At 42.3% G+C, this 16,399-nt stretch overlaps 1 protein-coding gene across 3 annotated transcripts in view; it reads right to left on the bottom strand.

The window, feature by feature from the left end:
- The window catches only part of boc (BOC cell adhesion associated, oncogene regulated), a 49,412-nt gene that overhangs the window by 14,328 nt on the left and 18,685 nt on the right, over positions 1-16,399 (bottom strand). For 2 of the 3 annotated variants that reach the window (XM_077509353.1, XM_077509352.1), the window contains 2 exons: positions 1,656-1,785; positions 1,101-1,373 (listed from right to left, as the gene is read on the bottom strand). In XM_077509353.1, the coding sequence (XP_077365479.1) occupies positions 1,101-1,373; positions 1,656-1,767 (385 nt within the window). In that variant the 5' untranslated portion in view covers positions 1,768-1,785. Of the gene's footprint in view, positions 1-1,100; positions 1,374-1,655; positions 1,786-15,947; positions 16,168-16,399 lie in introns of those variants that run through there. The other variant, XM_077509351.1, reaches the window with a different exon arrangement.

Below are 16,399 nucleotides of genomic sequence, written 5' to 3'. Positions count from 1 at the left end.
GTTTTTTGCATTTTCTTCTCAGGAAGGAAGCTCAATTTATCCAAAAGGAGACTACGGGGAGCAAGAAAACTGAGTGCTGATTCCAGGGTAACATAATACAAACGTGCGTGACTATTTTGATCACTTGTAGCTTCCTTATTTACTTTTCGGTGGGAAGATTAATTTTATCCAGAGGACTGTGGGCAGCAATAACTCAGCAAAGTGGAGACTGTGGAGTATAACACTGAGGCATTCATGATAGGTTAGCATGTGTTTAATTTGGTTATTTTTAACCATTTTTCCTTGTGTTTATTTCTTGATAGCGACATTCAATTTATCTATGAGGACACTACGGGCAGCTGTGCAGTGTAATAATACTGCAACATACCGCATTGTGTTTTGCTATCTTGACAAAAGTGATAAGGAATGGTAGGAAGGAGAAAGTGGAGAGGAGATAGCCAGGTCTCATCTTGTGTGGGGATCTTGTCTCGACTGGCCCTGAAACGCCTCCTGGTGTCATCATCATCATCATCATCCTCCTCATCCTCATCATGATGGCGTCTGACAGCCTCACGCATGGCATCACATCACGCACGGCTACAAGTTCGAACCTCATCACGGGGGCCAGCTGTCAGGAGGGCAATGGGGGTGTTATGGGAGCAAATGGGGGTTGGAGGCTACTCGCCAAGTCTTGGTCCCTCTTCCTGTTCCGACTGGCCCCTGATATATCCCCCCCTCCATTCCTGCGCTTCAGGTTACACGGCTTCAGGGCCCTCGCAGTCCCAGGATGCATATCAAATGTAACCTCGCATACACTGACAGCAGTCGCTACCCCATTAGAGCAAGGCATTAAAAAAAAAAAAAAAAAAAAAAAAAAAAAAGAGAATTTGGGACCGACTGCTCTAAAAGTATCTGAAAGGTGTTCTGTTGGCTTTTTTAGGGTTGCAGGGGGGTGCGCCAACTCTATCAGGATGTAAAAGTGGGTTCTTTGATTTTTTATTATTATTATTATTTTTTTTTAAAGGAAAAATACAACAACTTGTGTTTTTTGGACATTCTTTTGGACAAACTGGGAAAAAAAAGCATAGTGTACTCTGTGTGCTGCGTGGGTGGCTACTCACTGGCTGCGGTGACGTCAGCGGGCACGCTGGCCAGGGCCCCAACCCCGGTGGTGGCCACACACTGGTAGCGGCCTAACGTCACGTTGGACAGGGTGGCGATGAACAAGCCAGCGGGCCCCAGCGCCACGCCGAGGTCTCCGTCCATTATCTGCCGGCCGTTCAGGCGCCAGCTGATGGAGGCGGAAGCGGGCCGGGCGGAGCAGCGCAGGCTCACGCTGCCTCCCAGCTTCTGCACCACAGAGTTGGGCTCTTCGGTGAACTCGGGGACTTCGTCTACATGGTAGAGCGGGGGCCGGGGGCGGAAATTTGTTAGTCAACATTGGCACGCAATTTTTACAGATATTACATTCTCTAGTTTCAAGCAAATTGCTGTTGCAGCTGCCAGACGCGTTAACACGCCCTCCCTGCCAGTCGGAATATTTTGTCCTTGGCAAGGATTACCCTGCGCCAGGTGTTAGGGGAAAACCCAGGTTTAAAAAGAAAAAAGAAAAAAAGAAACTATCCTTATATTGACAACATATGGGAAACTGTAGAGTAATCTAAAGATCTACTTACCAGAGACAGAGGCGCAGCTCTGAAGGCAACATAGCAGTACTGCGCCCAGAGCGCACAAGACGGGAGTGCTTCGTTTTCTCATCCATGGAGTCCAGTCGCGTTTTCCAGACATCTTCCATGCAACTCCCCTCTGAAACACACACAAAAACGCAAAGACACTCAATAAATGGGAATGTACCAAAACGTCACAAAAATAATCCTAATGTATTCAAAAATTAACCAATTTGCATGTCACATGTTTGATTAAGATGTCCAATTGTAGTAATTCACATTTATTCCTGAAGAGAAAAATATTTAAGAGGTTGATGCTGAATACATGAAAAAGTGATGGGGATAAAAAAAAAAAAAAAGTAAAAAAAGCAAAAGAGGAAGGTATGCCCATGCTTCCTTACAAAGTGGCAACGCCCCCAACTGGCCTGGCAAGCATATTACACTGTGATTTGTCATTTTTGCAGGGGTATTAATGACAGAAATGATATGTGACTTTCCTCTTCTACCGCATGTACACAACCAGGTGTCCATTATTGAGGCATCCTCAGTAGCAACCGCACAAATGAATCCTTTCTTCGCCCACATCTACCTGCACCCCCCAGTCTCTCCTTACCTCCAGCTCATCAAACAGACTCCCTAATTCTCAGGCCAGTAACACGACACCTTCCTGCTCAGGTGTAACTGATACAGGTAGAGGGTCCAGGACGTGTGGGGGTGATGGAAAAAAACAAGAGGGTGCATTGACGGAAGGTTTGGAGTGGGGGGGAAGTCAAGCTAAGAAATGCAAAGAAAATAAAACATCAATAGGCCTAAAGAAGTCAAGGTAATATATTCCTACTAATCACCTCTAGACCAAAATAATTGATATATCAAGCTAAATACGAGTACCAACAAACCTCAAGATTTCAAGCTAACAACAACCACCAACAGACCTAAAGGGGTCAAGTAACTAATGCAAACAAAAAAACAGAAAAATAGACCTAAAGATACCAAGCAAATAAATGCTCAACACTTCATTCAAACAAACAAAAATGCCAAAATACTAAATGCATCAAGGCAGCTAACAGATGCATACAAAACCACAAAGAGAACCCAAACCAAGTCAACACACAGAACCATCAAAAGACCTAAAGAAGTCAAGCTAATTACCGGTAATGGTAACAATATCTACCAACACAACTGAAGACGTCAAGATAATAAAAAAAAAAAAAAAAAACCTGAAAGAAAACAAGCTAACTAAGCTTTCGTTATCCTCCGGTTCAACGTGCAGCTATGCTAATACAAACAGTCGGCTTATTAATGGTTAATGCAGAGAGAGTGTGCATCTCTTCCCTTCTCTCTCGTTGCTCACTGCCAAGTTTCCTGAATTCTTTCCTGTCAGGTTAAACTAACAACTTCCCGTCAGGATGAGGAGGGTGGTCCCGCGCCTCTCAAGCCTCCCTTTCTCCCCTTTCCCCCGGTACTGAACATGCATAATATTCATACTGGACTATGTGTTTGTCCGCTTATCTGTGATTAATGAGGCCGTTGGGATACAAAACACAAAGAAAGGGCAAGGAAGACGAGCGCGGAAAGAGTATGGAAACTCTAAAGTCGAGTTAAAACGAAGAACTGACGGAAAAACTGTTAACTAAAGCCAATAGTCTCTCTCACACACACAGGACCACACACTGTACGCCATTAATATGAGCAATATTGGATTAGCGACCACCCTCCAACAGGCAAAAAACAACACATGCTGTAATAATCACATCACTTATCCAGCCTGCTTTCACTTTTCTTCATACAAAATTACAAATGTATTTTTTTTTTCCTCCTTGTACGAGCATTTTACAGCAATGATGCTAACTCATTGCTAATGTTAAACGGCCAAAAGCAACAAACACGACTCACTTTAGGTTCTTGTCATATTAGCAGCTGCCCTAGTTGTAAGGTATCATTTAGTATTATTTATTAAACCACTGTGGTAAACACAAAAGAATAGGGGAGTGGTAAACATTTATCACACGATGTGGTCTAAAGCTAACAAACCAAGCACTAGTGCTAACAAAGATATCAACTCAAGTGAAGCTAAAAACAATTGATGCTAAAGCTATCAATAAGGGTCACTATGGCAACATTTGATGTTTGAATAATTTGGACACTTCTTTTGAAGTCAAATGACAACGTATTGCTTCAATTAAAATAGCTGCTATATGCTAACAATATGGCCACCTTCTACTTGTGTTGTGCCGCTGTAGCTAACAGGAAGCTAATGGGAGGAAAGTTGTTTTTGTTTTTAAATAAAAATACTGACGCTCAGTTGTGACATGAGAGGAATTTCACATATGAATGTGTCACTTGTAATGGGTCTGCATTAGCATGCGCAGGTGTACTAGAAGATGTCAAACCACCCCGATTAGCAAATATTGACCTGTTGGAATGGCGGGCATGTCGAGTACATAAACAAACCGTAGCATCACACACACTACTCTTACATTTACAGGCTCGGGGAGGCCATTTAGTGGCGAGTGCACACGGTAAACAAACAAAGTGTGAGCCAGCCTTGAAGGCCTGTGGCTTCTGTGGCCAAAGCCGCGACAGCTGCTCATAAAAAGAAGTGTATATGTGCGTCCAGCACCTGTGCCCGCTACAGGCGGACAACCAACTTTTTGCAAACAAAGGACATTGATTTAGCGGGCAAAAAAACACAAAAAAAAAACACCATCAGACTGGGAGATGTTCAGCTAACAAATATACTGTAATGAGTGACATTTTACCGGTTGTTTAATTTCACACTTGATGCGTGGGAGCCAACTATATGTATACAAACCCTTAAAAACTCAATTTTCCATAAAATGTCACCTTTAACACGCTGTCGACGAGAAGGGAGCACGGGCCCGACGCGAGATGGATGGTTGCTAAAACAGCAGTAATACGTCAGCCATGCCGAAAAAAACAGCCTCCCCCTGGGCCCTCTCCGAATGTGATTCATTAGTCAGCTGGGCCTGGTGTTTGCTTAGCGGATACCCTGCCTCCAGATGAAAAGTTGCCCTGACATCTATGTCCAACATTTTCCATCCAGAAAAAAAGAAGAAGTCACATACACACAAGCCTCCTACACAGCAGCATCCAGGCTGATGGAAACCAGAACAGTACCCCCCCCCCCCAAAAAAAAAACCTACACCGCATTCCGCAACAGAAATCCATACGTGCATGAGCAGCCTTAAAAACTCTTAGCGAGATTTCATATCTTCCAGCTGTGTATGACTGCAAAGCACAACTGTAATAAGGCAGCCTCAAGCAAGGAAAGTGTACGCAGTCGCGGCATTATACCACATTTGCGCAATTCTATGCAAAAAGGCACGAGCAGTTAGAATCCGGATGTTCCGTTTAGGCCAGGGGTCAGCAACCTTTACTGTCAAAAGAGCCATTTAGGCCAAATAAAAAAATAAAAAAATAAATAAAATATGTCAGGCGCCGCAATTATATTTGAACATTGAGATGAACGAAACTGTATTAGTTTAATGTAATGAAGGCTCAAGCGCTAATTCGAGCTGCACCATTACAGAAAAATATGCACCCAATTCATTTCTTCTACCTTTCGTCTTCTGTGTTTGAATTTTGTTGTGATTTTTCACACATTTTTAGATTTTTCTGCCTTCCTGTCAAAATTTCTGACATTCTTGGCAATTTTATGGACATTATGTTAAATTTCTGCCTCTCTTCTTCCTTTTTTGGGCCATTTTATGTTTGTTTGTTTTTTTTACATTTTTCCTGTATTTTGTGCTATTCATTTTCTAACATTTTGGCAATTTTGTGGACATTGATGGTAATTTTGGAGAATGCTTTTGTTTTTGAATATTTTATGGTTACTTTATGAACATTTTCTTTTCTGCCTTTTTATTCAATTCTCTGACAATTTTGGCCATTTCATGGACATTTTATGGTAACTGTCTGCTTCTCCTCTTGCTTTTTGCACATTTTATGATCACATTTTGTCATAACTTATAAATTTGTACCAAGACATTTTTTGAATAGTTATGTTTTTAAGAAATATAAACTTCCACTATTTTTTTTTAAATTAAGAGGTCCACAGAGGGAGGGACTAAAGAGCCACATGTTTCAGACCCCTGGTTTAGGCTCTCTATTCTGTGTGAAAGGTACTGGGTCAAAGTTGAGCCACAAATTTCCCAGCTTCTGAGGAAGTATCAGGAGACAGGATGCTGCCTGTGTTTAAGGTCATTTCACAATGCTGGGATAGCAGTAGGAAGTTAAACATTCACTACTCCCGCCCAGTATTGTTGTTCTTGCGGTCATCGGAGGACTACTACAGTTGTTGTTGTGGTCATTGTCCTGCTTTCTCTCTATCCACCCTCTGTCCTTTTATTCTGTCACTCCATCTCAAATCAAGCACCCGAGGCAGACGGTCCCCCGCCGGAGCATTCGTTCTGTTTGAGTTTTCTTCCTTAAAGGGAGTTTTTCCTCGACTCGCTTGTGTGGGGTTCAGTTCGTTTTTCTAGGTACATAAGTGGCACTAAATAAAACGACTTAAATGCCTTTTCACTTATAAAATGTATTCTATGCTTATTGCAGGGTTCCTACAGGTTTCTTCAAGTTACATTTTAGACTTCTTAAGACCATTTACCAAACAAATTTAATACCCTTTTAAAAGCCTTCACTTAATTTACATTTCCCCATAGCTCCAGGCTAATATGAATTGGGTGGCACTGGCTACGTGTTAAATATTGCGTGACTGCGTTTGTGTAGTGTTGCTCGAGACTAACTTTTTGTACTGGTTGCAGAGGTGCGACCAACTGTATCTATCATTATAGTCAAAATGCTTGTCCTGTCTCTTGCCTAATAAAAAATATTATGACAATGTTATTTTGCAGGATCTGTGCATAAACAAGCTACAGTAGTGTGCATACTGTACATGATCTTGTGCTTACATTGAGTGTATGACAGACACAAACGACGATATGGAGCAACAAGTGGCGGCCTTATATGTCCATGGTATTTGTGGTCACATGACAAGACACCACCAATGCCCGTCCCCCTTCTCAGTGTGACCCCAGCCGGGCGGATAAATTCATTTTGACAACCTTGCTAATTGAACAAAACCAGGCTGGAGCCTCCTCCCGGAGTGCTCACATTCCATCTGCTTTCTGGCATGAAAACGACGAGGAGGAGGTGGAAGGGGGCCGCAGCGATGATGGAGGGGTGCGCTTGCTCGTAACTCCCCTCTGTTGAATATTTATCACTCGCCTAGCTCCCCCAAATTTTACGTCTTCTTGCGCCCCTCCCTTACTCTCTTTCCTCCCCTTTAGATAAACACATGCGGTGTCAAGTGTGAGGAGTGCCCGGGTTTCAACGGGGACCGCTCTGCCTCCGCGGCCCACAATGCATAGCTGCGGCGCGGGAGGCCGGTTGCCCCGGGAGACGCTAACAGGCAGAACGCACCTTAATAGAGTGGAGAGTCATTGTAAAGCAGTGAGCCGGCGCCCGGACAAAGACCCTCGCGGACCCCTGGAGAAAGGGGAGACGCTGCTCTGAAGGGCCCGGGGAAGAGCTGATGGGCCCCGCTCATTGACCAAAGAGGGGGAGGAAGAGGGGGGCTCAATGACCAAGTGGTAGTGAGTGGAGGGTTTTATAGATTGATGGAGGACGGTGACTCCCACGAACAGCGAAGACGTCAACGGGCAGGCAAGGCCATCGTTGACACAATGTGCCGACATATTTCGACCAAACTACTTTGCTGGCCTCCCGGCCCCGTGCCACGGGTTACAAGGCGGTTTGGAGAGGTTGGCGAGGGTCCACGGTCTGCTTCACAAACATCCAAGAAGCCAGTCAACAAGTCAACATAAACAAGTTAGAGGGTGCATGTGGTTATGTTTCCAATTTAGATTGTTTTTGTTAGAAGTTATCACAGAAGTTAGCAGCAAATGTTCACACAACATTGTGGAGTTGTACGCTCAATACCGCTACCTCAGAAAGTGGGGATGAAACTGACTTGGCAATTTTATACCTAAAGTAGTATCAGTAGTACCTTAACTATGAAATTCCACAATGCACTGTTGTTGACACTACAGTGACACTATGTTGTGGAGCGGTACAACAGCCTCTATCGCACAGGTGTAGAAGTCGTCATTTCCCCAGGGCAAGCAGACCCCATTGATTTTTAGACCTTCAAAAGTCATATCAAAACTATTAAAAGTGGATGCGATACATCAATGTTGGGACGCAATATTGTGGAGGGGGTAATTTTACACCATAGGAGGTAGAATCAGAACCATAACCAATAATTATCGAAAAATATGGGACACAGCGTTGTGGAGTGGGATGCCATTAGCCCCGGCATTTTCCCAAGAGGGGGACAAAGTCATGGTAATTTTAGTTCTACAGGTGTAGTATCAGAGGCCGAAAGAGGGAATTCTGCAATGCCAGTAACACAACGTGGAACAGTTCGCCATTAGCCCCACCACACACAGCCAGTAGAAGTCTGCACGCTCCCAGGGAGGAGAAGTCAGCACCGCTTCATGCCTTTAAAGGTCGTATCAAAGTTTTAACTAGGGAATTCTACAATGTCAGGGCACAACCTTGTGGAGGTGTATGCCATTAAGTAGTCTATTTCATCCTGCCCGTAAAAGTGGCAATTTTCCCGAGAACTGTGGTTGGGCATAGTCACCCTGCAAACTTAAAACATCGGGAATAGTATTGAGCGTGAACAGAGGCAAGACGCTGCCTGTGAATAAGGATGCGTGTTGCTGGTATTTTTCCACAAACATGAGAGATGAAGCTTGTGTGAAAAGATCCACAACAAGGGTGGGAAGTCAAGAGAAAATTCCCAGGAAACAGGTGGAGAAAGACTGGTTCTCACATGCCATTAAATTCCATACAAAAAGCCATCGAAGCATTGCTAACGAGATCCCCCTCCTTAATACCCCCAAACCATCTTTCAAGCTAATAATGAGCTATACGCCGGTCCAAATCCACAGATCGGTCCCTGCGAACCAACACTAACGAGCTACACGGCGTCTTGGGGGGATTAACGAGAGAGATCTGGACGGAATTGAAAGCTCGCTGGCTGGCTGTGGGGCGGGCGTTCAAATCAATTAGGCGGCGGCGGCCAATTTGCATGATTTAGATAACCAAGCCGAATTAACCGCGGCGGGCTAATTACGCCTCACACGCACACACACTCATGGACGCATTCCTGCGCTTGCCGTGAGATGCTGGCGGGATGCGGCAGGGCCATGGGAACAGGACGCAATTTAAAAAAAAAAAAGGGATAGAACAAGACATTTACGCATTAGCCAATCGCGTGAGAGGGAGGGAAAAACTGTTCAAAATCAACCATGGGAAAAAAAGGCAACTAATGCTCGAGCTTACAAAAATCTTTGATTTCATTTAATGTGAGAAAAAAGCAGAACACATCCCTCTTTTTAGATAAAATCAACTTATTTTAAACTCAATTTTATATGTACAATTGCACCGTTCACAAGGATAAACAAGTCATTATGAGCTTTAGCCAAGCAAGCAATCAAGGGTCTAACCGCACATAACATGCACTGAGAAAAGTAGATAAAATCAAACGTTAGCCTGATTCTTTAGATTTAATATAATTTAACAGGAAAAAAATAATGCTTCAGTATTTATGCTATGAAATTAACAAATATTAAATAAGAGGGTAAATCAGTCTTAACTAGCTTTAGTGACGCTAAAATCTCTTAACAGAAACACTGAGTAGAGAAAGCCAACCTAAAAGTACATTTTCCCCCAATTCAGTTAGTTTTAATTTAGTTTAGTCAAGACAAAATAACACATCCCTATTTAAAAGAAGTTGGCCTCTTATGAGGGGACACAAGTCGCTAACTTCAGCTGAGAGATGCGTCTAAGCGCACAAGTGGTTCTGCAAAAGCTAGCTAAGCTATGTGTTATTTCTCTATTTAGTTATTTTTAATATAATTTATTAAAGGAACAACAATATATCCCTTCTATAAAATAGGCTAAGAAAGAAGAAATGTGACTGCTTTGTGATGTAAACAAGTGTTCGCTCGCTTTAGCTGAATGTGTGAATGCATAATAATAAGCGGTGCTGAACAGCTAAGTAAATTATCCCAAAGAGTGACCTTCAATATTATTTAATCAAGGCAATAACTCAACTTTCAACTAATGTTTAAAATCAACTATTTTAGCACAAATCTGAGTTTGATATCACTTTGACGAGGGTCTCTGTTTACTTTAGCAAGACCACATATACAGTATATGCTGCGCTGAAAAAGCTAGCTAATATACATTTTCAAGGATCCGTAAAATGATTACTCTATATTCTGTTATGAAATCAACCATGAAAGGAAAAAAAAATTCTGTGAAAAGTCAAGTCAAGTCAAGTCAAGTCAAATTGCTGGCTGATAGCTTAGCATCTGAACTTACACACGTGGTGAAATCCGACAAAAACAAATTTTTGGTTAGTCTTCACGTCATTTAATGAATGGAAAATGAAAACGACTCTCCATTTCTGTTATAAAATCAACTATGTGAGCTAAAAATGAGTGTTGTGGTAAGTCGTTACTAGCTTTCAGCATCCAAAAGGCGTACACTGAGAACGCTAACTTAATAGCCGCAATTTCGAAGCGCTCATCACACACATGCACTTACATATTTCGCATGGCCACAAGTATGCTCCAGCGGCCGGTTCTCTCTGCTCGCGCATACGCGAGCAATCACACACAGTACCATTACATGGTAAAAGTATACTCACACAGGCACGCAAATATGCAAACCTCAGGATCTTTCTTGGTTTTTCCCAATAGTCTCACACATAAAAACAGATGCCACTTATATCCTCAATCGTAGGGTGGGCAACGCATGGCCCGCGGGACACTTATAGCTTGCTTTGTTCTTTAATTTAGCCCATTGAGCATTTATGCTAAAAAAAAATGTAAATAGGTAAATTCACAAATATGCAAGGTCCATTTTTAAAATCAAATGTCCTTGATGTGTCCCCCTTGATTAGGTAAACAGATACATTTATTTGCATACATGCAAAACAACTAACTACTTGTGTGTTCCTGCATTGTAGAGATTGGAGAAAAAGTACAGAGGGAAAAGGAAGGAGGGGAAAAAAATTTCTTCCAGACTGAATGGAACCAATTATAAATCAAGAGCAATTTCTGCCTATTATTGAGCAGGGACCCAGGGAGGGATCCGCCGCCCGGCTTGGCCGGGGTACGCAAGAAGGGGGGAAAAAAAAAGAGAGAGCGTGCTCAAAAGTTATATGAAAAACAGACATTGGGAACTTGAGATAAGACCGAGCTGGAACGTCACAAGACTCGTATATAGGAAAAGCAGAAAGAAGTGGAGGCGGGAAACTGAAGTGAGAGCTTCCTGAGAGGCGAACCAGCTGGACCAGGATTCTGGAGGTGGTTAGTCTTTTTTTTCTTGCTATTTTGAAGCACGGTCGCCATTTGTCCTATCACTCACAACCCTGGTTGTGTTTTTAACCAAGGAAGAAGGGGTGGAAGACCCGCTGTCAGTTTAAAAAGGAACAGATGATGAAAAAGTGACTTTAATGGTTTGTATATAGTTCAATGAAGTGGATCAAAAAAACATACCATACTCATACAGTGTTTCTAACCAAATGAGAAATAGTAGCTAGGCTGGGCTAAGATTCAGAGCGAAAAGCTACTTTCAAGTGCCAAAGCACTTTCCTGTCAAAAGCTTAAAAGGTAAGCAGAGCTACAGTGTTAGCACAGACTAGCTTCAGACAATGAAATGTAGTGTTGGTTGTTGCGCTCAAGTTGGCAGTTAGCCAGTTGGCATATTGAATGTCCGGTTGTCATTTATGGCCATAGAAGCTTGTTATGCGTTTATTTTACTAGCGTAAGTTCAATAAACCAATAGGGAGGCGTCGATAAAATGTCAAGAAAAAATCAAAACGTAGCTAGAACGACTTTGTGGAGCTTGCTGAGCTGAAGTCTCGCTCACACGCTTGACGCTGGCCGTCTGACAGGAGAGCAACAGTGGGAAATTCCAGCTCTTGATAACCCTGAGGGGTGGGCGGGTGGACAAGCATTCATCTGCCCGGCGATTTATCGGCCTGGATCAGGCACTGCCAGCCTACATGTGATTATCGGTTAACGTCCTTGGAAAGGCGCCCGGGTTCTCAAGGCGGGAAAGTGGATATGCCGGCATTTTTTAGCACAATAATTCATCCAGACGACGAGGTTAAACAAATGTGTTTGAATGAGCTATTAGCGCGTCGCTAACAACACCCTGTAATCTCTGTCCAAACATCTACTTTACACACACTCCCATTGGAGTGGATCAGTGAGCAAACAAGCACTTAGACTTCACAATGTGTCTGTTTGTAAGTGTGTGTGAGAGAGCTAAGTTCATTAGCGGAGGGGTTCTCAAACATTTAGGGTCCAAGGATCCTTTTACAGAGGAGAACCCCCCCCACATTCCACCCTCCCAATTCGGTCCCGGCTGACGGCGAGGATCAGGCGTGGAGGTGTGGGGGCACCTGCTTGCCCAGGTGTCCAAGTATAGACGGACAGAGAAGGCCAGGTTCCTTCCATCAATCAGTACAGGCGGACTCAAGAGGTATCCCCAACACGAGGAAGTACGCCTCACATTTTGTGATTTTTAACAGGTTTACAAGTGTTAACCTAACCTAAAGGTGACATAATTAAAGAGTGTCTTGTATAAAAAATAGCAATAGTTCCTGCCCACCCATCAAGTATGAAATCAAACAACCAAGTGCTTCTGAAACACTTTACACACTGTAGCAACAGCATCAACACACTCAATTTCTCTGCCCATGATCCGGAAGCAAGGCAGGGCCAATATCTGGAGTCATTTTCAAGTAACAACCAGCATACACTATATTAGAATATTGAGAAACTCCCAAATACCCCATGAGTGAGACACCCCTACTACCATGTTAAAGCTTGAAAGTTAAGCAGAGCTGCATGGAGTTTTGTTGATGCACAGCTTCTTAGTTTTAGCTTCTGATATTTGACTGCACAACAATGTTAACGTGAAAACAAAAATTGTTCATATAGTTTTATATATATATATATATATATATATATATATATATATATATATATATATATATATATAATTAATTCAACCCATGAACAGTTTTTCTGTTCTTATTTCACCGAAACTAGAGCTCCATTACGACTCTTTTCGAGTTCTTCCTCTCCAGAAGGACCACACAGGTGAGGGCCTGGGCCGAGAGCCCCAACTGCCCCGATTGGACGCCCCAAAAACGTCTGTTATGGCTGCGCGAGCGTCCCGCTGTCACAGATGAAAGCGTGCCCTCGAGGAAAGAGATTTCTTTCTTCCCCTTCTCTTTTGTCGCCAATGTTACAACTGGGGTGGGCAACCTTGAGCCCGGCCTGGGCCGTTTACAATGCCAGGCAAAACTAAAAGTTCAAAGGAAGTTATATAAAAAGCACCAAAAGCTTTAAATAAAAAAATAAAATTCAAAAAAAAAAAAGCTCATAAATATGTAACTAGTATGAAGAAAATGCTAGCATGCCAACATTTAGTACGCTAACAAATAGCAAGATAGTAATGCTAGTACAGTACAAAAAAAAAAAAAAAAAAAAACTCCAAGGCAGATTGCTAACAGTTTTACATTTTATCCTGTATTCAAGCACTATTTCTAGTAAGAATGGATAAAATGCTTGCATGATAGCAGTTTGCATGCTAATATTGTATCACAAGGTAGCGAAAAAACAAAAAAAAAAACAACTAATGATTAAATGAATGTTATCATGCTAACACTTTGGCTAACATATAACAAACTAGCGAAAGACAAGAAGGTACTCTACATTCGATGTTGGTTTTTACACGCCGGCCCACAAACGCACCGCGCTCCACAACAAGCCTACGGCACACTTGGCAAAAGTGGAGCGCATACATTTGGATAACCGCACTCAGGTGGCTGTGCACCAAAACACACAAATACATTCCTCGAGGGGCGCTAAATATGCTAATGCTAACAGTTTCTCATTCAGAAGAGTGCAAATCTGTGGGAAAGTGACAGCAATACAGTACATGCTTGAAATTGCTCTTATAGTGAATTCATGTTACATAACAGTGTGCTCTGTTTTGGTCACCACAGCCTATATAGCTAACGTAATTATATGCTAACATTATATGCTATAATTTACCTTTCTATTAGTGATTGTCAGAGACCCCCATAGCTAAGAAATACAACCTTTCTTGATAAATTGCGTTCTTTCATTAATTTTTGTGTATACTCGAGGTTGCCTCAATTTGTCGACTTTACACTCCACACAAAGTTTGAAGTTAAAAAAAAAAGTCGTAAATTCCATCTTTTGATATTGCATCTTCCAACCATTTACAAATTTACAACTTTCGACTCGTCCGTCTGCTGCCACAGGTGGACTATGGGGCTCTGTCACAGGCTCCTTACAATAAGATGGTTGTGGATGCGAATAGTGGTTAGCCTTGCTAGGGTTGATTGACTAATCTGACTGCCACTAGTTTGGGGTAAAGCTTCATCTTAGTCACCAAAACATTTACATGCTTCGTTATGGAACAAGAAAAACACAATGCTATGGAACAGGATGAGACTGGCCTGTTAAAGAGAAAAAGAATACCAAGAACTGCTCCTAATTGCAACAAAACGATTCAGAGTAATGATAAATTGTTGTTTTATTCGTTTCTATATGCTGGTCCGTCAAAATACATCTTTACAAGAAACTGGTAAGTTGCGCAAAAAAAAATTGGCTGTACTGTGCTGAAAAAATGACAGTGATTAATCGACTGACTCGACTTACATCAGCGTTGTTGACTACATAAAAATTTCTACTTTCATTCCATGGAGTATCAAAGTGCAGCAAAAGGGAAGCAAGAAAGGTTGCCGTTGATGAAAAATGGAGACTGTGGATTATCCCTTAACGGTAATTACTGGACTGCAAAGTTTGTTTTGCAAACTGGTATGTAACAAACTGCAAAAAACGCAAACGAAGAAGTTCAACCTGAAAAAGTTTGCATTACAGCAAGCGCCAATGTCATATACAAATAGCAGTGATTTTTATTTTTATTTTTCCCCCTCCCAACTCATTTTTAGGGTTTTGATCAACGGGGCTGTTCAACCTGCAGATAATCAGAACTGGAATCAATTAGTTCAATTTGGGCTTGCCACACTTGTCAGAACTGATCAAGAACAACACAAAGAGGCTCCATTTGCATCCAACCATTTTCAAAGTGCTCGTGCTCATTAGTTGTGGGTGAGCTGGAACCCATCCCACCTGAACTCAGGCTGGACTGGTCGTCAGGAAAAAAAAAATCAGACTGCACGATCCTTCACACTCACATTCACACACACATGGTCAATTTCAAGTCTTCAACCTTCTCAAATTATAATCCACGTGATGTCTGTCATCAAGAGGCCTAAAGAAAAAAAATCCTAACAACAAAAAAAGACCACCTTTCGCCGCAGCCACCACACACACACACACTCATTAGCAGGAAATTTTAACGCTGACGTCAACATTAATATGACAGCGTGGAAGGGATGCTGCAAAACACTTCACCATCCAGCCGCTGGTCACCACGTGACACAAAGGGCACTGTTGTGATTGGCCAGCATCTAAGGAGTCAAGTAAATGCACTCGCACAAAACACACACTCATACAAGTACAGTACAAGCCAAAAACATCCTGTCAATCTCTGCAGGACAATGATGCGTTCATTGCACGCTGGGACAAAACGCCACAGAGGTTCACCAATCAATGTTGATGTGGGGGTACGTAAAGCTAACAGAGAACTCCAATGTGAGTCGTGTGTCCCCCCCAATGGTGGAAACTATATAGGCTGCGGCCTGCACAACGTGTAAAAGCATTAAAAAAAAAACACGATTAACAACCACAACACCTCACGCGACGTGTTACTCGATCGTCTAAAACACGCTTAAACGGGTTAAGTGTCAAAAGTCGAGCGAAAAATCAAAAGAAACGCTGACAAAGTAGTCACGTAGCGCGTCCACATGCCGAATTCACTTTTTTTTTTAGCCGAGCTCACAAGGCGCATTTGAGGCACATTTTAAAATTCGTTTTGTGTAGTTTTCCCTGAATCGCTACTGATAAGATGCAGTAGTAGAGTACACTACACAACACTACACAAATGCTACACGCTAACGAGCGTGACCATGTAGCAACACGCAAACATCACGTTCCGAGTTTTTTTTTTTTTTTTTTTTTAAAGTAAACAAGTTTCGGATCCATTGAACGTGTATTTTAATTCAAAAGGAACAACGTGAAGCTTATAACTCACCGTAACTGCTCGATTTAGCGCTTGCACCTCGTTTTTTTCTCAGCAAAGCGATAATTTTAGTATTCCTCCTCTAAAAGAAAAATAAGCAAAAAAAACAAAACTTTTTCTTCCTGTTATTCTTTTCGTGTTGTTTCTTTATTATTTACTGCGGCGACATTTTCCCTGCGTGCTCCCCGAAAAAGTTTCTCACACTGAAAGGTTTTTGGATGACTGAGCTCTCAAACAATTCTTCCCCCCACTCTCCTCCCTCCTACTTTTTTTTTTTGCAACGCCTTCCCAGTCTTCCCATTTCCCAAAGCAGGAGGAGGGACCTCAACAATGCGGGGGACTGGTCACCCCCCCACCACCATACACACCCGAGCCAGTTGGACTGATTTAGCAACTGCAAACTTCAACCAAAACGTCAACCTCCCCGTTTAATGCTTTTTAATTCTTATATTAAAAATACTGAA

Source organism: Festucalex cinctus, chromosome 20 (assembly GCF_051991245.1).
Source record: "Festucalex cinctus isolate MCC-2025b chromosome 20, RoL_Fcin_1.0, whole genome shotgun sequence".
In the NCBI taxonomy this organism is placed as follows: domain Eukaryota; kingdom Metazoa; phylum Chordata; class Actinopteri; order Syngnathiformes; family Syngnathidae; genus Festucalex; species Festucalex cinctus.
The sequence above is the reverse complement of the archived record's forward strand: the minus strand, read 5'-3'. Positions and strand labels throughout refer to the sequence as shown.